Here is a 23,596-nt window from a genome sequence, read left to right on the forward strand (position 1 = left end):
CGAGCCAAATCCAACAAACGCTGCTCGCGCACGAAGCACTTCGAAGCACCAATCGCAGAAGACGAATCATTTTTCACGATAATTTGTCCTATGGCACTCATTTTCATGGTGGTACATGGAGTTTTATCTAATTAAATATATATAAATTTTTGTCGAAAAATAGATTATTGCAAATATAAACTTTGTAGTATTAGTTGAAAGTATTGTTATTTAATACGTTGACTGCCACGTCACCCATATATGGGACACTAATTTGATCATTGTGCGGCTCCATCACCCATATGTGTGCGACACGTTGTATTTCATTGAAGCCATGTCGGAAAAATATGGTGGACAATCTATGCTATTTTACTGTATTGTTTTTTACTACGAAACTTTTCATATATTGGTTTTGGCCCTGCTTAAAAAATAAGAGAAATAAGAATTCAATTTATCTTCTCAAACTATAATTCAGTTATAAATAGAACTCTCAAAACATGAAGTATAAGTCAAAATACAGTTATTTAGATTTGTGGTGGTTTCCAAAGCATAAAAGAGACTTGATTGCAATCCGGGCAATATATACTTGCGTGTATCGAAATCGTCCCATTGTAAACTGTTGACTTTAACTAATATATATTTATATATATTTATATATATATTTCTTAAATTATTCATCAGATCAAAAAATATGCTGTTTAAAAGACAATTTAATATGCTTGAATGTGGGTATAAAATTATAAAAGCTTATTTGTACTTTCTATGTTTAAAATAGTGAAATTAATGCACTAAGCAAATTAAGCTTTTTTATTATTAACATGAATTGATTTATTGACTATTTAAAACTTATTACTCAGTTTTCTTAATAATGGGTATGACCTCCCTTTCGTCTTAATAACATACCTTATACGATTAGACATAGATATATTCAAGACAGTTATTGTTCCTTATGGAATGTTAAATCAGTTTTCATCTGCAGCAATAAATTTAGGGATCTAGTTTGGGGTGGAAAGACTAGCTTAAATTCTTCTTTTTAGCTCATTCCATAAATCTTCTATCGGAATTAGTTCAATACTGTATGTTGGCCACTCCATAAATCGAAAAATGACTTCTGCAATGTAATCTACACTTTGGACTAATCACAGGTATTTTAAAGGTCAGGTTACTTTCCTGCATGGTTTTACAGTCCACTGATTAATAGTCACTTCTCGCACCTGACGGAGCTGTGGTTGCATTTAAACGGCATTAAGGGGACGATTCATCATCAATCAAGTTCATGTTCGATTAACGCAATAACTTGGATGGTCTTTTAGGGTGTAGTATGCATTAAACTAACACACTTTTGAGATTATGACAAATGAATAATATGCAAATTTCTTGCAAATAGAGTAATTAGAGTAATTTTAATATTTGACAAATTTGTTATTTTCGTTACTATCACTATATAAACAAGTTTCATTCCTTTAGCGATTGTTACGCATGTATAAACGAGAAGCCTTGCTTATAAATTCATACTCACATCAAAGCATATTAAATTGTATTTCAAATAGCATATTTCTTTCTTTGATCTGATGAATAATTAATAAAATATACTTAAAGTTGAAAGTTTGTATTGGGCCGATTTCTATGCACGCAAGTGTATGTATAATTTTTTTCCTTTTTTTAGCAGCAGTACTTTCTTTAAGTTTTTTATTCTTGCATTACACAAAGTACGAGACATATCCGGCGTACCTTTTTATTATTTTCGTCCATTTTAAAACATGAACATTACGATAACTGGGTTCGACATGTCTTAATTTTTTTTTGTAAATTTAGCCTATTTCTTCTCGAAACCATTGTATATTAATTGATTTTTGAGTTGCAGTTTTATATACTACAAAAGCATTCACAAGTGGAATACCTGATTAGCTTCCGGTATTACATTATACCCTTCCTCAGGGTCGCGGCATATTAACAAATTTGATCAAATAAATCAATATCAGCTTTCCCTCTGTTGTACCCTAGTATGGCGATTGGTTTTTGTTTACTCTTACGTTTTAGATTAGTATTTGCAGCTCGAATGGTTGATGATTGGTCAGCATTATATTCCCCAACAGCTTCAGCATTTTCTTCTTCGTCGCCTGTATTATTTCTCATGTGTTTATTTGTTAGGATTCTTACATCGTGATATTCCGCCATTTTAGAATCTCAATTCCATTTTGCCCTTCTTTCGCTATTATTTGGTCTCTATTTAGTTTAGTGTGTAAAAATTTTCGTGGAATATATTTTTTATTGGCCCTCAAAGTAGTAACTACGTGAGTATTTTGGCGTAAGAAGAAATATGCTAATTTATAGCTCGTATAGAAGGAAAAATAATGTGCGATCTTGATTCAGAAGTCTTTGCGATAGCTTTTCACAAACAACCTCATTGAATAATTTTGAGAATTTTCTGAGCATATTTTGCTAGACCAAATATATAATTCAATAGAGCATAGCTTGAAAAGCTTTATCCCATATCTGTAAGCTTTATTTGATATGTATTATCGAAAAACTAATCTTGATCGATTTCATCAATAACAAAGTCTTCAGCTGGAATCATTATATCTTGAAACTTCTTTTGCAATCTATAAGAGATTGTATTTCTCGTAGTCTACTTGGGAAATTTCTTCATTGTTTTAAAAGTGAATATTTGGCAGCAATAATTCGAATCTATTACGAGGCGTAGTCTTACTCACCCCATCCATATAAGAAACCCCAAAAACTTTTTCATCACTATCAGTTGGAACCCATTTTTCATTCGACTTTTATTCTTAGTTTGATTATTATTCGAGTTACATTCAGCGTATCTGTTTGTTTCTACTACAATGATATTTAATATTTTTTTATCAATAAACAATGAAAACGCCATATATATTTGTAAACGTGATTCGCCAGTAAAAGTAAATGTTTTATGACGACCTGCGTACTCTGTCCATTTAACAATCTCTGGAACCTCTGGAGACTGCCACTTTTCTCTTCTAAATGTAAATTCTGAATTACTTTTTCAATATTTTCAACTATTTCAACATCCTCTCCATTTTCTGATGTATTTGGTGAAGTATTATATCCAGGATTGTTTAAAAAATCATCTATACTGGAATCTGCACATTCCTTATTTTCATCATTTCGTGAAAATTCATTTCTAAAATTATTCGCAAATCATCATCGCTTAAATTTTTTTCCAGCTAACTGTTCGCAATAAAATGTAGCTAAATTTCTTATCAGCAAATAACTGTTTTTGTGGTTTTTTAAAATTTTAATTTTATGCATATTTTAATGTTTCTTTTATTCTATTGTTGTACCAACTTGTGCACAGCAGTAATTTCAGTCAATCAAGGTGTGTTGATGTCAAGACTAGTTAAAAAAATTAATAGAGTGAGGCAGTTAAATGAACGCGAAGCTAAAAGAATAGCAGAGTTAGTTGGACAGGGACAAAGTTATCGTGAAGTGGCAAATCTGTTTGGCGTACACCACACAACCATTAGCAGATTGATGCAATGATTTTGAGAGACTGGTTCACATTTTAGGAGGCCTGAACAAGGACGTCCTTCAGTTTTAATTCCTCGAGATCACCGTTTTTTGCAATTAAATTCATTGAAAAATCGGACAAGTGTCCAGCTCAACAGTCCTTTACGAGAAGTCCGAAATGTAAATATCTTTGATAGATCAATAAGACGACACCTTCAGAATGATGGTGTACACAGCAGAAGAGCTAACCAGGCAGCATCATGTTGCTAGACTAAGATTTGCAAGGCAACATTAAGATTGGAATTAAGAAAATTGGTGATAAGTTTTATTTACGAATGAGACAAGAATCAGTCAAGGGGGCCTAGATGGACGTAATCAGAAGACGGCGAGGAAAAAGATTTGCGGAGTCTTGTATAATTCCCAGGGTGACGTTCCTATCATGTTTTAGGGAGGAATTTGTTGTGATGCCCGCACAGAATTGGTGTCTCTTCCTAAACCCGCCCTTAATGCAGCAAGATACATAACTGACATTCTTGAAAATCACGTCGTTCCGTTTGAGCCATTTATTGGTGATGATTTTCATTTAATTCGTGATAATGCTAGACCATACGTTACGGCAGATGTTCTGAATTACTTAAACGATTTAGGAATTCATACCCTGGACTAACCACCAAGAAGTCCAGATACGAATTCTCTCGAACATGTCTGGGACATTGTGAAACGCCACATTCGTCGTCGAAATCCATCTCCTCAAAATTTAAATGAGCTTGAGCAAGCGGTATTAGAGGAATGGGAGAACATACCTCAAGAAGTGATACAGCACCTAATTGAAAGCATGCCCAGGAGAATTACATCCAGAAAAAGAAATACACGCTACTAGCGTTTTAAAAAAAGGAACATTATTGTTTATAATGCAAGTTTAATTTTTAAGAAAATTTGGTTTTATTGCAATGTGTTCATTTTTATTTATTTAATCACTCAAAATTACTACACATTTCTTATTATTGCGTCAAAATGATTGAAAAGAAGTTGAACAATAGCAATATTAATTTAAATTTATCAAACAAAAAAATATTTCCAGAAATCGGGGTGGTGAGTTATTTTTGACCACGAGTGTATGTGGCTCTGAACGAAACAATATTACACGGAGGGCCACTACTTATTTTGAATTGAATTTTTCGAAAAAAATTGGGTGTAATTTCTTTCAATGAATCAGAAGTATACAAATTTGATAATTCATAGTCTATTCACAAGTTTGAGTACCAAACAATTTCACTAAAAGAACTTCTCGCAATCTTCTTTTATTTGTTTAATTTATTATACTAAATTCCTGATGATGATTCCGTTTATATCCAATTACACTGCTATGTAAAAGAACTTGAATTATCCAAGAGGTGATTAATTATTAAGATTTATTTAACCTTTAAATCGGCCCTACCTAAATATAGAAGGGTTTGTCGCAGTATACTTTAATGAACCGTTTTTCTCTTAGCAGAAGCGCGGATAAGATGTGAGTAGGGTTAGCTTCAAGCTTCATTCTGGCTTTAAAATTTATATTCTTATACCAGGAATTTTAAATGTATTTGTCCCATTAAAATTAGTCCTAACATTTTGTGACCTAATTGCTAGATTTAATGGGGGCAACGAAGTTGTTAGCTTGTGAAGATTAGCAAGTTTAATGAACTTATCACAGAAAATACAATTACAATTACATAAGTATTTAAAGTCTGAAAAGAATTTGTCATATTCATATATTGTTATTTACTGTATCCTAAACGAAGCAAGAATAAGTCGCAGGATAAAAACGTTTTTTTATTAGTTATTTATTTTGTTTTCCTGAATTAATCTGTTTTAATCTATGAGAAACCGGAAAAACATGTTTTGAATGATAACTTTTACCATCAAATAAAATAGTCGTTCAATTATCAATTGAAGAACTAAAAAATAGGGTAAAAGTTAAGAATAACAAACGATTTTGCTGTCGTCTCATTATCTTCACTTAGATCGCCTAAGTCTACTGTTCCACATAAGCCTCCCTTAATTGAATCAATCTGTATCGGTTCTTAGCGGAATTCATCCAGTGTGACTTGACGAGGTCATCATTCCAAAAGTTTTTTCTTCTCCTATCCGCAAACTTAGCTGCGTGACGAAACCAGTTCCATTTTAACTTTTTTATTCGCTTAATTGCATCAGAAATACCGGACATTTGCCGCTGTTGGTTATTTGTACCTTGTCTCTAAGAGAAAGGCCCAGCGACTATCGTTCCATCTTCCTTCAAGCAATGTGTATTTTATTCACAGAATTTGTAAACGTAACGGTTTCTGCTCCATAAGTAAGTACTGACAATACGCATTGATTCATAACCTCTTTCTTCAGGTAGGTGATTGGAAGATATGACTTAGCTTCCCAAGCTTATCTTATTCACTTTGCAACGCTCTTTCACTTCGAATCGGTTTGACTTCAAAACTCAGGTATTAGATTGTCGTCGGGCGCCAGTTTTTTATCGTGGTATGCTCCACTTGCTCCCGGCAGCGTCAATGAAGAAAATATAATACTCCAGTGGTCACTATAGTGATGACAAATACGCTGAAGCCAGTTAAACTGATTTTACTTGCCCTCCTAGATTACTAACCTGGGTATTTTCTGCAACGGTTAAACACAATTACCTTTATTTAAAACTAAAATAAAAATAAACTATATATGGAAATATATAAAAAACCGGAAAAAACGACGATATGAAAAAAGGAAACTCAGCGGTTACTACCTAATAATTGCTAAGAGAGGCACAAACTACTGCTAAGCGGTGCGATAAAGCGAAAGGATGCTAAGAAAAATCTAAAATATGAACTATATCGGGATATACTTGCTAACATGCAGATAAATGCAATTATCAAAGATTTGTCCTATATATGATGTATTAATAATGGTAAAGAGAGAAGTAGATGATAACAGAATGTTGACAGAATTAGTCCGTAGAGAATAGTAAAAATCATAAAAGACCCATTAGTCGCAAATAAAAACCATAGTGACGTAATTGGCAATCCACATCACAGGAATCATCAATTAGGAAACCCAAATATTCAAATGGAAAACCCAAAATAGGCGCATAGATATGAGAATTATTATGCATAATATACCGTAACGTTTTTCGCATTTATTTACATCCTTTCTATTCGTGGGGTGAATTAATAAACACCGTGTCTTACGTTCTTAATTTATTTACACACTATACAATACACTCAACTTATAATAATTTACTCATAAATATCACTTAAATAATTTCTGCGAATATTTTTACTAATTCGTTCTTTTCACTGCGACATTTATTTAAAACTAAATTACTGCGTTTACACAAATCATTTATATACTTAAATAACATTCCAAAAAGTTCTAACAATAAGGAACACAACAAATGAATGAATTGAGTTCTAAAAACAACATCAAAGTGCTATTTATAAAAAATAGATGAAAGGCGCCGCGCTATACATGCATATATTTGAAATATGAGTAGAAAATGCAACAAATGTAAAATATGAGCTCTGAATATTTGAGTTTTCTTACATAGATCGGACTTAAGTAGAAGAAATGAAATATCTTTCTACCTTTGGCTTTCACTTTTAATACAGTATATCAACATTTCCTTTTTAAATGTATATCTCCGGAAGATCAAAAATTAAATAAAGGAAAAACAACTCATATTTCGTATTATTTACTCAATGTATTTTCAAAAATCTTATTATTTTTTTATTGTAGTTTTTCCACCATTTGTTTTATTGTAATCATATTATTCTCAAGCTCTGATTGGACTAAAATGGCAAACTATCCCAAGTATCCCAGTATTATTATTTAGAAGACTTTTGGTAAATATCAACTAAGTGATATTATAAAAGATTATAATATCTCATTTTTGATTCATTCGTCTTACACTTACTCCCATTAACGCATTAATAATATTTTTCTTTGCGGAACAGTCCAAATAAATATGATATAGTTCAACTACAGATGTCTTGCTACCGATTTTATTTGTTAGCTTCAATGTTTCAACACACGCTTGACTTATCCTTATATTTCTTTTTCAGAGGCACAGGATGGGAAGTATGGGGCAACTGCAATGCACCCAAAGCAATAACTTTATCGGCACTAATTTATTGTTTGAGATGTATGGTCGGCAATGACGTGCCACTGAACCAGGTAACAGGAAAAATTATTATAAGCTTGTGTACTATAACTCTTTGGATTTATTCCTTCATTCATTCTGGCGAGTCATAAATGTAATGATCTTAACAGGGTTATAAATTTATTTTAAAATACTTTGTTAGTATTTATAGTGTAGAAATGAGAAGTTTGAAATATGGGTTGTGAAAATGGATGTGAAGAAAATTTGTACAAGAGGCTGTACAACTGCTTCATTCAAATTGATAGTTTTGATTAAATTTATGAACGAAATAATTAAGATATTGAACATTACCCCTTAACATTATTCAATTATTTCAAAATATGAAATTGGTAGGAGAATTCAATTAAATTGGTTGATGGAAGCACTATTTAGTAACGTTATACTTTATGTTCAGTGAAAGTAGCCGTTAATTGGTTCTGAACAAAACAGTTCCAGAAAATAATTAATTTTAATTACCGCAAACTGGTGTTATTTCGCCCAGCCAGGTGACTTTGCCATGAATAACATTTTTCATTATTTATTCTCCATTTTCTTAAGTTGGCACTCCGTATGGCTTAATAAACACGAACGAATCCGAAATCTATATTTTTTCAATGTCCGCGTGATCACTTAGACATGTCATATAATTGAAGTTACGATTTAACTTAATCGCGTAGTAAGAATCAGACACGAATCAATACTGTGATTTTATTTATTTATGACAAGGATTGTGTAATTGGGAAAGGATATTCAGTGAAACACTTGAGGAACCACCAAAGCAGATATATAGCAAGATGTTCCCAATGTGACAAGAGAAAAAATGAAAGACCAAGTACGTTTGTAAACGATGTAGAGTCAGAATAAGAGCTGTAGCTTGATAGATAACATGAACAAAATTTTGAAAAACTAACATATTTGTTTGAAGCTTAAATTGAAGGGGAGTGTTTAATTGTAATCGTATTGTCTATTGAACTTATAAAAATTATTGAAAATTTCGCAACTTTGCGTGAGTACGGCCCATAGTATTCAGTAACCTTCCTGAACGTTGAATTTAAACACAGAGTGAAAGATTAGTCTTTTGAGATATCAGTTTTAAAATTTGAGATTATAGCCATAGCCATACTGTTCCATAATGCTGTGTTATATCAAAGTTATAATTTTTTAAATATATTTGCTTCTATATTAGGAATCAGCGAATCAGGTGAATCAAAATACTAATACAATATTTTCTTGGATTTTTCAAATAAACCATAATGTAGTTTATGTATCGATGATTAATACCAACATAATTCTTTATTTGTCGAGTTTTTCCTTTTGATTTTTCTGTGCAAAACAATGATTTTATATCTATATCTAATTATTCAACAATTAATTATGAGTTGGATATGATATATTTGTTAAAAACTGATATTTGACAATGACATGACATGAAAGTGGTTACGTAGTTTTTTGATTTAGCGGTTTGATATATTATTTGGGGATTTGAAGAATTTGAATTAGGAAATGAATTTCACTAGTGGTGAAATGATTGATATCTTTTGGATACTGGAAGAAAGACCGCTTCACTATCAGCAAAAGCAAACTTGAACATATTGGTGAAGCGGTTCAATCACACGGGTTCAGTTAGTTACGAAAATCCAGAAAGATTCAAAAGTATCGTGACCGAAGAAAATAAAATTTATGTTTTCTGGCCATTACTGAACAACCACACACTAGTGTAAGTAGTATTTCCAGTGAGCAAAGGTGAGGATGTGCAAAGAATCCTTGACAAAAACAAAATACACACTAGCAACATTTACTTGCAACAGGGATCAATTGCATTGATTAAAAAAAAACTAGCATTTTGCGATAAGTTAATCAACAGAGAGAGACTTTTTGGACTGTGTTCTATTTGAGGATAAAGCCAAGTTTAATAACCTGTGTTAACAGGCAAAATTTTCACTATTATTCATCAACTAATCCATATCACATACTAGATGGTAGTTGAATGTGTGGGGAGGTATTGTTAGTGAATATGAAGTAGGACCCTATTATTTAAATGCTGAGTTTTATTTAGATTTTCTAGTTAACCAATTACTTCTTGTACTGAATGAAGTGTACAAAATACCTGCAATAACAAGGAATGACATTATGGAGATAATACGAAATTGATTTTGGAATATTTCTATAGAAATGCTTCTTTTAATTATCACATGCATAGATGTCTTTGGAAGTCATTTCCGACATTCACTGTGACAATCATGACGTGTACGTATACTGTAGTAAATAGGATAATTTTTTATTGTTTTGTTCCTGTAATTTATTTGTAATACACTCGTTTTTTCTTTGCATTTGCAATTCAATCTTTACAGTACCTAGCAGCAATGATAAAATGTCAGTTTTTGAAAAATAAGTCATAGGCAACTCACAATTAATTATTAAATGATTAGATACAGGTACATAATCATTGTTTTGAATATGAAAATCAAAATATCTCATTAACTAATAATGTTGGTAGAGCTTTTCGATACTATTATATATACTATTTGAAAAACTGAAAAAATTATATATTATTTGATTTAACCTATACCAGAATCAATGAGTATTGAACTTGTTTTGATTTATATGTAAAATTGGTTATAACTTCTTAAATATCCCGTAGAACACATCTCAACTCTATATTATTTTAATGGGGAACTCAATTTGATTTCAAATATAGGTTTTATTTAAAACAATGAAACTTTGTTATGGCACAGCATTCTGTACCATACACCCTGGTAGGAAGACTAATGATGCCTGTGATCTCGTAAATTTTCAAATTGATATCCTAACGGACAAAGGAAGCATTGAACTTCATCACACTAATGATTCACCCATCACCTATAACAATTGAGCAATTTCTCAACTCACCTGAAGTATTACACGTGAAGAAGCTAAAAAACACTAAACACATTAAACCATTATTACATTATGAACTGAACTGAAACTGAAAATTAGGTGTACCAGCTGGGGTGCGATGTAATAGAAGCAAAGATAATCTTTCGAGACCTCTTAATATCTATTTAAGTACTTTTATGGTCTTTAAAAAACAATACTAGATTTGTTATTTTGTAGGTTCATTTTACTCACCTATATCAACTCTTGGATGCTGTATTACGCACCATTTGAAAAAATAGCAAAGAATTATTTTCACCTATAAACCTCTGAAACCTCGAGAGTAATAAACATACTTTTCTATTGTTTTACCGTTAAATCAAGAAGACATTCTAAAAAAATTGATAAATAGAGTAAGTGATACAAACATCTCACAAAATATCAGATCTCAAATAAATTCGGACTCTTGACACCTCAACCCAGCAATAATCCGAAAAGATGATTAAAGTTTTGCCACGTAATTCTACTGTCTCTGTTGACTTCATCGAAGATATCAGAAATAAATAGAAGGCGAAAATGATGATCAGAAAAGAGACAATAATGAAGAAAATCAAGATACTGTGATTATTATTGAAGAGCATGTAGAAATGGTTTCAAAAACGTTATATGTAGATGCTTTTGTCCTACTTGTTTTCTAACAAAAAACCAATAATTAGACAATTTGTTGGGGTAATATTGGAATATAAAAACGGCGAACCAACATTAGAATTTTTCCGAAATAAAAATGATGGTTTGGTGTTTCCACGAGTTGACAACATATCAGAGCTAGAAGACCATTTCAAAATGAAGAAGTCCAACGTATCACCAAGGAGATACTATTCTTTTTCGGAAGCTTTCACGGTTTTAAAACTTGTTAATTATTAAACATTGAAATATATCATATTTATTTCATTCGCGTTTTTCTTAGGAATAGGGTGAGTCTGAACAAATTTGTTTAGTTTTCGCAGTTTTAAATATATACTTATAACATTGAAAAAAAGTATTATTTGAAGTAGGTATTTTTGTATAAATTTCAAAATATAAAATATGCAGTTATGTAGTTTGTTATAATTAAACAGTATTTTGCAATTTTATCTAACAATATAATGAAAAATGTTCCCAAACGTATGTTACTGGGCCAAAAAAACACCTACAGTTAGTTTACTTTGCTTAGTACGTAAGAAACAATACAATTTCAGATATTGGCGAAGCCTCACTAATTAAATTGCGACTTTTATTTAATTGCAATGTGCTCCAAAAAGGTTAAGTTGATAAGAGAACAAATTTCATTGAAAATAAAGATATTATTAAAAAGTTTGAGCGTACGATTTTTAAGAAATATCCCGAGATGCTAGATCAATAGATACAATTGCAAGCATTTCAATAACTTTGTAAACGATTAATCATTATAGTAACTACACTTTCAGGGTTGTTTGGCTCCTGTTAAAATAAATATTCCAAAAGGCTCTATTTTGGATCCAAGCGACAATGCTGCAGTTGTAGGGGGAAATGTTTTAACATCTCAAAGAATCGTTGATGTTGTTCTGAAGGCATTCCAAGTCTGTGCAGCCTCTCAGGGATGTATGAATAATATAACGTTTGGAGATGAAACTTGGGGTTGCTACGAGACAGTCGCAGGGGGTAGTGGAGCAGTAAGTGTATTTTTTCTACTCCTAATTCCTATCATAGTAAATAGTGTATTACATTATTGTATATGTAATTAGTAAATTTTTTAATACAATAAGTGCCACGTGTGAGGGTGAAAAACTTCCGCGATATATGAAGGTTGTATGAAAATTTATTTCTATAACAATTTAACAAGGCAAACTCCTTTTAAGTCTATACACTTAGTTCAACCATACTCCAACCTTCTTGACCCTTCCAAATAATATTTACTATCCTTTTCTTCCAAATAAATGTTTGATAAAAATATCGCTCCTACAAGTGAAACGTTGGGGTTATCATAAAGAAAATAGCTTATGCATGCATAATACTTCAATCAGTACATGGCAAATGCGCACTTTTGATATACTAATAGCCTTTTCTATTTTTTTAACAATAATCGGTGGTCCAGTACCATTTTGTGAACTTTTGCGAATATATCACTGGTTGTCGCAGTTTTTGGTCGTCCGTCAAGCTGATACGTTCGCTTTCATCCTCAGATCAACCAACTCCTTTAGATATAAAACTCGAGATCCCATTTCAGTGCCTTCTCTTGGTTCTTTAGCAATACTCAACGTACATGGAAACGACAGTTTCATTTCTGCTCTTGGCGGCATATTCCAAATTCAAATCTTTCATCGATTGAATGGATGCCACTCCATTGATTTGTTTAAAAAATTGCAAGTCGAAAATTGGTCTTAAATATGATGCATTCTTTCATTTCTAATTTGGGGAGAATGGAGCTTCAGAAATTGAACAAAAAAAATTAGACAGTTTTCCATAACATTAGAAAAAAATACAAAATAAACATAAAGCATAATACTTGTACGTACATACATTAGAGTATCATATACATCCCAACCCAAAGGATCTATTGTGTCTCCCTTTATTGCTGCGATACCGAGGAAAAAAGTGTTTACAGCTGATCCCACTTCTCTTATAAAGTGTACAATCTGGTACTGAACACACTGTGTACAATACCACTAAATCAACACTCACAATTACACTATCTGACGCGCGTCGATAACCAAGGTTTCGTCTTCAGAAACTGAATGAACTATTTAGTCAGACAGTGTAATTTTGAGTGTTGGTGTAGTGGTAGTGTAAACAGTGTGTTCAGTGTGAAAAATTCACAATTTAGGATGACTTTAGCTGCCAGAATGTTCGTCTTCTATTTCATACGTTCTCAGGTGTAGTTCTCTGGAGTTTCGTAGTGCCTCACACTTTGAGAGAAGGTGAATTGGGGTTTCTTGCTCTGCTCAACAGAATCTGCAGGCTGCTAAGACTAACGCCTTCAGATCTTAAATCAAGACTTTTTGTCAAGAAAAACATATATAAAGATCTAAGAAGTGAAAATTTCAGGAAAAAAAAATTCTGAACATTGGTCAATTTTTACCTTTTTGAAATGTCTTTCATCTTGAGCTTGAGAAGCTGAAGGCAAAAGCACAAGTGTAGTTTCTGTGTATTCTCTTTACACAGCAGTAACATTTGTGGAATTTCTAAGGTCTACATTTAACTTACTTACTTACTTTGGAGAGCTGTCTTGTTCGTCTACATATAAACTCTGGTAGGGATTTAAACCTTCAACGTAGTAGTGGTAGACTCAATGACGTCGGGTCTAGTGGAGAACTCACAAGTAGTACGTCTACAAATATTAAAGATGGTTATATATATAGATATATAAAAATTGAAAAAATAACTTACCAGATAAATGGGGCGATGGCACCGAACCCTTTACTAACCCAAATCTTTGCCATCTTGTTTAAAACACAAAAGGCAGAAATGTTTTGAGCACAAATCATCAAATTTCCTGTTATGTTTCCCATAAAACCGGCCCGGGTTATCCAAACAGGGCATTATCAGGAAGAGCAAACCTAAAATAAGTCCAAATTTAACATAATCAATCAAAACTTCCTTTTATAGATGCTGGACCCATATGGCATATTCGGCCCGCGGCCAAAATAATTGGACATATTGCCATATGCCCATGCTAAACATGCCAGATGCCGAAATCCGCCTTTTGACTAAATTAATTTGGCCATATCGCGAAATACACTCCTCTACTAAATATGCCGTTTCCGATCGAGTTGTAAATAAGCAACCTAACCTCAAATTAGTGCTAACGTGCAGTTTGCTTGTTAGTGGTTTTTGCATTATTCATTTGTGGGTAAATAATTCATTGTAACAATGGAGGCTGATCACTATTTAGTTGTTAAGCAGACTTTTGAAGAAAAACTGTGCTGCCAAGACTATAGATATCTAAATAGGTTTGAAATTATACAGATAGGGGAGAAAGAAAACCTTATTGCGAAACGTAACAACGATGGCGTATTATTGCAGTGCTAATAAGGAACATGGCATTTTAGAGAAAGCTCACAGGGATACTGACCACAAAAGAAGATTAGGTAAATTAAAAGTATAGTAATGTTCCCCGAATCGTCATTAAAGAATATTTAAAATTATGTTCTATGTGTCAGCAAAAAAAATCTAAGCAGAAAGGTTTGGTAGTAGGATGGTCACTATAAATTTATAATGAATTACCAACATCACTTAACTTAGTTTGTATTCCTAAGAGCTCTGAAAGCTGAACAAGTCGAAAAAGTTTCCTATAACCTTATGGATATTACGGAGCTCCCTGTCCACTGCATAGTGACAATGGCAGAGAGTTTGTGAATCAAATAATAGTCTTGCAAATATGTTGGAAGCAAAAATAATTCATGGCAAACCACGTCAAGTCAAGGATTTATTGAGAGAGCAAACCAAGATCTAGAAGATATCCTAATTTCTTAGGTGTAAGTCATTTCACAGAGGCATTCAACGCATCTCATGTGAGGCTATGATATAAAATTCAGTCTGCGAACAATTGCAGCAAAAGAATCAAATTCTTCGTAGGAATTTATACGGTGCAACTGTGGTAAACAAGAAATGCAAATGTGCAATGAATAAAATGTAATATAAAATAGTAAATATTATTCAAGTACTTCTTGTCACAATAAGTAATAAAATAAATGTTACGTTATAACTACATATATAATTAATTATTTGTTCAACTTAAAATAAATTCTTTGTTTCGTTCGGCTTCGGCTTATGACGTATATAGGCATTTCGGGATGTGTTCGAATAATGTTATTCAGATGCCGGATAGTATGGCTGTTACGGCATCTGGCATGCCTAGTATGGACCTATGGCGATATTTCCAATTATTTCGGCCGCGGACCGAATTTTCAATCTGCCTCTAACATTATATATTATTTAGTATCAGATTGTGGTAAAGTAACCAAAATATATATTAGGTAATAGTTACATCCTTATGTTTTGGTTGCTTCACCACAATCTGATACTTAATAATTTTGCATACCCATTCCAGGTATCAAAATAACTCTCTGTACACGAATAGAACGAAAACGTTTCTGTACAACTTAACACGTGCAACAATGATATTAACAAGTTGTTAATGGTAGGCATCCACCATATTATGTCAATGCTGTTCCGTGATTGGCCGGACACCATAATCCCTAGTGTTACCTACCGTCATATCTATGAACGTATTAGTTGTGATAATGTAACAAGAGAGTGCGTCACGTTACATTCCCCTCCTCCCGCAACAGCGAGTTTCCATATCCTGATTTTAACAATTCAAAATTTTATGGTCGTGATGATTGTACAGAGCCTACGTCAACAGTGAATCATCTTTTGCGTAGACGTATTGCGTTTCATCAATAAATATTTATAGACATATATGATACCCAATTTTCTCCATTTTCAGTAAAATCTTCACAACTTACCACTCAAACGATTATTAAACAAATACTAACTGTCAAGATGAAATTTTGGTAGGCGAATCTCACAGCTCATGCGCAAATATATTTTCCAACTTGATATTGATAAGCAGTGACATCTTCAGTTTGAGGTCGGGAACTTCTCAGACAATCCTCGTATAATTTTCTCACACTTCTGAAACTGGAATCACATCGTGAAAGTTCATTTATGCATGGGTCGTGTATGGTCCTTTTTCAATTGTCTGTTTTGATCATTTCAATACTATCCAACATATATACATTAGTTTTATGGCTTCATTATTAGAGTATGAATACAAATATTATGAAATTGTTGGACTAATACAAACCAATTAATAATGAACAAACGCTGTGATAAAAGTGACTATTCTAATACCAAAAAAAGAAACGGCTATTATTTTCTTCGAAGTGTCTAGATAGCACTATCTTAACACATGTTCAATGTATGCCGCGAGCATAAATTTCTTTACATATATCTATTTTTCCTGTACGGATTTCGGAGATATTTACCACATCTACAAGTTTTCAGTATTTCTAGAGTTATTCCTTGATATCATCCTTACTCTAAGCAGCGTGAGCATGAGCGGGCGCGAGTAATATCGTGTGGCGAGCAAAATGTACGATGTCTACAACGCATATTTTGTTATGGTATAAAGTAGAGCTAATTGCTTTGTATACACGGAGAGTAATGATATATATGAAAGCAGGGTCAAACTTGGTATGTTCCACCATTTGTATCATCAACTACAAAGAACTTATGACCTGTTTAAAAATTATACCATAGACAGACGTTCTAGATACAATTAGAGACAAATTTTTGCATATTGTGGAAACAAATTTCATTTAACAAACTGTAACAATTAAAGAATGTTAAATAATTTTCTCAGATAACGAACCGAAAGGATTTGTGTTATAAAAAGTTTGGTACGATATATATACTGTTTAATGGCATAAAATATACATTGTGTAAAAAGGAATGATTGACGTTGTCAAAAGCCTTTGCCAAATCTATGCATTCGTAAATAGTGTTTGTTAATAAGTTTATTGCATCTTAAGTTCACTTATAATTTAGAAATCCAAATTAAGAATTTGATAGTAGATTATGTTTTTCCAAGAATTTGTTTGTTAATTATTACAGTGACTTAGATAATCTACTACGATTATCAGCGTTTCAGCACTGATATTATCATACCCAGGGGTATTAAGTCATTATTAATTATTTGTTTCACCTCACTCTCAGTTGCTGGATCTAAATATAACGAGTAGCCACTAACAATCTTCTTTTCTTTATAATTACGTGGTCGATCAATAATATGAGGTAAATTTTTACCCACATCGATAAAATACTTATCGAATATATTGGTCATTTGCTCAATATCATGAATTATTTGGTTATTGTCTTTAATACTCTTCTTTCGTTCTGTTTTTAATACACCTTCATTGACTAGTTTCCATAACTTCGACTAATCGACGAATTTTTTCAATTTTTTACCTTCTCATTGTAATAATTTTTTTTTGCTTCCTCAATCAACCTTTTGTTTCATTTTTACAGTTCAAATATTCTTTTTTTTCATATTGTAGTTAGGCTCTTTTTTCAATTCTAAATAATTTCTTTTTTCTGTTAACAGTGTTCAACAGTGAAGAAGTACTGAATATACTTTTTACACCACCACTACACCAACACTAACAATTATACTGTCTGACGCGCGTTTCGATAACCAACTTATCGTCTTCAGAGACTGAAGGTAAACAGTTTACCTTCAGTCTCTATTCTCTATTCTTTATATTTAATATTAAAGTTGGTATCATGTCTTTTCATATTTTCTCCAATAATGAGTTGTAATAATGTTGTATGAGTCAGTAATAGATGTGGCGATTGTCATAGGTAGTATCCATATCTCTATCAAACACATTATTAGAATGCGTTGTGCTTACTCATTTTTTTTATTATGATGAATTTCCAATATTTGAAGTTTTTAAGGATTTTATCTAATTTCAACATCACTAGATATCAGTAGGTTATAGATATTTCGATTCTGTTGTAGAGGACATTTATTTTAATACCTTCACCAAGTACAGTTTGTTGATCAGCACGATTTTTTCATATACAAGTTCTACCCCTTCATATTTTACCTTCTTTGCTGGTGGTAGATAGGAATATTTTTCTCTGAATAGATGTACTCATATTACTTCTGTTTGTTTTCTTGTTATACCTCTATGTCTATATGTTTCAGAATATTTTCTAATAATCTCTATTTTCAAACCTCAAAAAATTTTTGCTTGGTTAAAAATCTCATATTTCTATTCAAACATCGGAATTGCTGGTTTATTGAAAGAATGAGGATGTTTGTAAGTATTAACAATTGATATTTCGTATTTTTCTTGTAATTGGCAAAGCATGAAATTTTATTATTTGAAAGAAATAAAATTATTAATATACTTCATTTTCTATGAGTCTTCAATCACTTCAATACTATCATTTACATTTTTACATTCTTTGACACATAATATACGGGGTCCCCCGACGAGTTAAAACTATCTGTATATGGCAAACTACTTATAATAAAATCATGAGAATTTGTAGGTTTAGGTTTTCGGATACGATTTTTTTAACTCAAATATTTTCAAAGACGGTTCTATCGGAAGTCGGCTGTAACTTTGTTATTTTTGAATTCTACGTAAAATTTTAGTATACTTTTGTCTGAACACTTTTTTCGAAAAATGCATACGTTTGAGTTATTGATTTTTTTGTAAAAAATTTGACCGTTGCTCTAAACCCTTATAAATTATTTTTTTACGAGGACATCCTTAAGATTTGAAAATTGTTTCTGTTTGGTTGCTTTTAACAAGGTCATAAATATCAAATTTCTTTATTTTTTCAAATAGAACCACCCTGTTTTTTCTATTTTAATGCATTTAGGGGGAAAAATAAGTCAAATTCATGTATACTTTCCTATACCTAAACCTAAACGTTATCCAGATATTAAATGTTTTTTGTAAATTTTCAGAAATGCAGGTATGGTCTAAATTTTTTTTATTCGTTTTTAAATTGAGAACGACCCATTTTGACGATTTTCGAAAGTATCAACAATTGACTAATGATAGTTAAATAAATGTCAAAACCAATTACACAACCTACTAAAACTATACATAAAAAATTAAAAAATACAATAATAATTTAAAACCTCAAATATGTCGGAAGCGAAGTTGGAATAGGATTAGTACATACAATTTGGTTTGATTTTTTTTACAGATCTTGAACAAACAAATAAAAATTCCTTTGATTTCTCAGTACTTGTATCAACGGGTCAAAATAAAATTTAGACCACAACTGTATATCTAAAAATTTACAGAAAACATTTAATATCTGGATAACGGTAAGGTTTAGGTATAGGAAAGTATACATGAATTTGACTTATTTTTCCCCATAAATGCATTAAAATAGAAAAAACCGGGTCATTCTATTTGAAAAAATAAAGAAATTTGATATTTATGAAGTTAAACTTTGAGCACATTTTATATACATAAAAAATTGGTGTTCATCAGTTAAATTCAATCTTTTGTCTTAACCAAATTTAGAATGAGACAAATTTCAAAACTATGTTTATATTCAGATTGTCATTAGCAAATACATGTACAGTTCATTAGATGACTTTCATTATTTCTATAGTGAAGTTGTGCTTTTAGACTGTTTCAAACAAATCAACAATTTTTTTCTTATTTATATGGAAAATATTGTTTGAAATGACGAAAAAAATTCTGAAAAATTTAGAGCTCTTAATAGTAATATTAAGATGTGCCGCGTCGAAAATTTCAATTTCCTATTTGATTAACGCCGGAAAATTTTTTTTCTGACTTTGGAATTCATTAACTCTTTAACAAGTCATCGGACTAGTGGTTAGAACATATTTTTGTAGAGAATTGAACGCTGTACAAAAAAAGATTCTCGTAATTTTTTTATATATTTACTTTTTCAAAAGTTATTTAACGCTAAAGATGGATTGATTTAAAATTTTTACATTTTTCTAATTTTCCACCACAACCATCAATTTTATGATAAAATTTAATAGAACTTCTTTGTAGAACATTTAATTTCCCATAATATATCTCTCAAAAAAAATTTTTAAAAAGTTGTCATTTTAATGCTTAAAATCGTAAAAAATAAATAAATTTTCAACATAAAAATTGAATTAAATTATAATCAAAGCAATTGATATCGTTACACTGAAATATTTCTGTTACAATTGGTCACTTTTTTTCTGTATTCACTTATAACTATCAAGAACTATTGTAACTGCTCTTCATTTTTAGTGAAACACTTATTGTATTGTTCAATTAATGATACATCACTCTTCGCCGAAAAACTTATTGTATTGTTCAATTAATGCTACATCCCTCTTCGCCACATCATTTACGACTATTAATTCTGTAAAAAATCGCACACACTTTTTAAAACTTCCATCACTAGCCCAAGAATTTACATCTTTCTCAATGAAGTCATAAGGCAATTCAAAACTTTAAAAATAGATAGAGAATCTATCGGTACAAAGCCACTCATATCTTTATCTAATATTGCATTTAAATTGTATTTTTTTACTTTTTTTTTACCTTTCTGACAGTTAATATTTATAATCATTTTTTTTTTCACTTCAACTTCTACTTCAATCATCAAACAAGGAAATTATAGATACCGTTTCAGATAAATACCATAGATGATTAATCATTTTTTAAGTAGCAGCTTTTGATACTTTAGAATTAATGACTTTGTATCGAATTAATTTAAAGTAAGATCATGATTTGGAGCGAGAATAGCAGAAGGTGAAGAAAATAATGCTTTTATTTGTAGTAATAAATAAGCATACTTCTCGAAGACTATTTTTTTATTGGCTTTCGTTTCTAAAATTAAATATTTTCAGACAATAAATTGCCTTCGCCATCCAATGAGCGTGACTGACAGAGTAATTCTAAAAATTCACTTTTTTTCGTCAACGATAACTCACAAACGAAGCAACCGATTTTGACCGGCTTGGTGGCGATCGACGTGGTTTCTGTAATCGGTCGGCAAAGCCGTTTAAAAGTTATTCCAAAAAACTAACATTCAAAAAATTTTTTTTTCCTAGTTTTTTCAAAATCTACCTGTCCGAATCGGTCCACACCATAGTCAAAATCTAAGTTCAGTCAAGCCCTTTCGAATGGCGTCAGTCGCGATCAAATCTATCAAGCCGTTTAAAAGTTATGGGAGGTTTTTCAGTTTTTTTGCAAATAACTTACGATGTGTAGAAAATATCGTAAATTTTTTAGAAGATAAGTTATAGGAAATTGAATGTTCTACAAAAAAAGTTCTATGAAATTTCCCACAAAGTTGATGGTTGCGTCGGAAAATTAGAAAAATATAAAAGTTTTAAATCAATCGATCTTTGGCATGAAATAACTTTTGAAAAAGTAAATATAACAAAAAAAATATCAGACCTCAATCAAATGGGAAATTTTCGACGCTGCAGCTCTTAATATGAATATTAAACACTGCAAATTATTCAGGATTTTTTTTCTTTTCGTCATTTCAAACAATATTTCCAATATTAATAAAAAAATACAGTCAATTTATTTGAAACATTGTGCTATCACCTCTATTCTGGCGATAGATAATGGACAAAATTCTTACAGTATTTAGCAGCGCTAGATTGAAATTTTTATGTTGCGTGGAAAAAAGCAATTGTATGCCCACCTTCCCTCGATGGACTTCAACAGACACTTTCCAATAAAGTGAAGTATCTAGGAGTCATTCTATGTAAAACACTTACTGGAACAATAATCAATAATCTAGACAAGGTAATCTCAAGAGCCACTGCGGCTTTAAGGACGTGTTGCAATCTTGTTGGCAATGCATGGGGACTTGAGTCTAAGATTATATACTGGTATATAAAAAAATCATAAAACCCATGATCACACACGCTTGTTTGATGATCGAAAACCCAACAAACAACAGCGCAGAAAAAAACTAAACAAAATTTAAAGGCTGATGTGGTTGGGTTTAACAGGGGCAATGTCAACCTGCCTTACCAAAGCCATAGAGGTTTGCTAAACCTACCTATCTTTTAGTGAAAAAAAATGCATTTAGCGACTAAACCAGACAGAAAAATTGAAGCCAGATCTTCTGACAGGTAACCTAAGAACTTTATAAATGATAAAGCTAGAAGGAAGTGACAAACCAATGCATTAAATGCATAGCATGATGAAAACAGACATCCTATTCGAAGTGGTAATTAATGACCGCCAACCATAGTTTAATAAAGATCTTCCGTAAATTCGAAATATCTCTGGTATACACAATACAAACGGTTCAAAAAAGTAGTACTAACAGTTTAGTAAGTGGGACACCAAAATCCCAGAAAATAGCCTCATTTTAGAGCAGCGAACGTATTTTGGAAGCAGAACGATGAGATGTAGGGTCTGGTACTAAATATCAAAATATTCGGTTGGTCAATTATTGTCAATATGTGCTTATCACAAATTGCAAGTATTTGCTTCCCATACATTATCATATTAGTTATTATTTGAATATTTGAAAAGTTGCTGAAAAATTAAAATGTGGCTATAGTCATATTAAACAAAGTAGTTATGTTACGAGTTATATAGCTATATATGCAAAAAATCCCAAATTTGGATCTTTAACGAAGAGGGTTAATAGCCACTTCTCCAGATGTGTATACGTTACCGTGAAAGACCGAAACTAACAAACGCAAACTGTGAAAGATCGAATATATCCTTACATTCCTGTACATGCGGACCCTTACCGGTGCAGTGTATGTCGAAAATCACAGATATGTTCTGTTAGAGATCGAAAAGAGAGGAGCCGACAAAGGGTCGACTGGCTGTGTCCCGCCAAATCCTTTGTTCTGCTTGGAGTCAGTCAACTGCAAGGTTTAATGGTGAGAGCACCGTTTTATAATTTTTCTCGGACATTCCAATTTATAAAAATTGATAAAACGAGTCGCTGCGAAAATCTACTGCAAGAAACAAAAATGTGATTAACCTCACAAATACAATTTGCTCTTATTCAAATTAGTGATAATGTACGAATACAAGTCCCTAATGTCGTAGTCGTACAGATACTAGAAATGTGTTAGTTGCGGTTATTGTTGAAGAAGAATAGAAGAATCCACTATAAACTGGTAAATAAAAATGGTACCTTCAAGCAGCTTTAGGGCCGGTTTCTTCACATTCTAATAAAGTGCCAAATAATTATTAGCCACATAACTTCAGTAGGAACTTTAAATTGTCGAATAAATGTTTACCGTTTCTTTACCCTAGTTGGTTTAAATCCGAATTAACTAATAATTATTTGTCACTTTACTATGTATTTAACAATTAGTCTACTGTTGGTAACACTATGAAAGATGCCTATATAGCAATCGTTCATGCATTGAATAAGGAAAGAAATAAGTGAAAAAATGTTCTTCTATTGACGGTTTCCTATGATTTGTGTTTGTGACAACGATCTGTGCGTGTTTTGTTAAGGTAATGTTGAAGTAGTCGCTTGTTGGAGAAGTATGTGTTGGTCTGAAAATTATAGTATTGAAAATAATTGATACGAAAGGAAAAAGAAAACGGTTAAAAAATTTCA

The 23,596-nt window shown here is 31.8% G+C and overlaps 1 protein-coding gene across 2 annotated transcripts in view; it reads left to right on the forward strand.

Annotated features, from left to right (window-relative positions):
• The window catches only part of LOC130444258 (5-oxoprolinase), a 169,458-nt gene that overhangs the window by 95,092 nt on the left and 50,770 nt on the right, over nt 1–23,596 (forward strand). For both annotated transcript variants that reach the window (XM_056779321.1, XM_056779322.1), the window contains exons 14-15: nt 7,545–7,656; nt 11,941–12,165. In XM_056779321.1, coding sequence (XP_056635299.1) covers nt 7,545–7,656; nt 11,941–12,165 — 337 coding nt within the window. The remainder of the gene's footprint in view (nt 1–7,544; nt 7,657–11,940; nt 12,166–23,596) is intronic.

The sequence above is a fragment of the Diorhabda sublineata genome, chromosome 5, assembly GCF_026230105.1.
Source record: "Diorhabda sublineata isolate icDioSubl1.1 chromosome 5, icDioSubl1.1, whole genome shotgun sequence".
NCBI lineage: Eukaryota > Metazoa > Arthropoda > Insecta > Coleoptera > Chrysomelidae > Diorhabda > Diorhabda sublineata.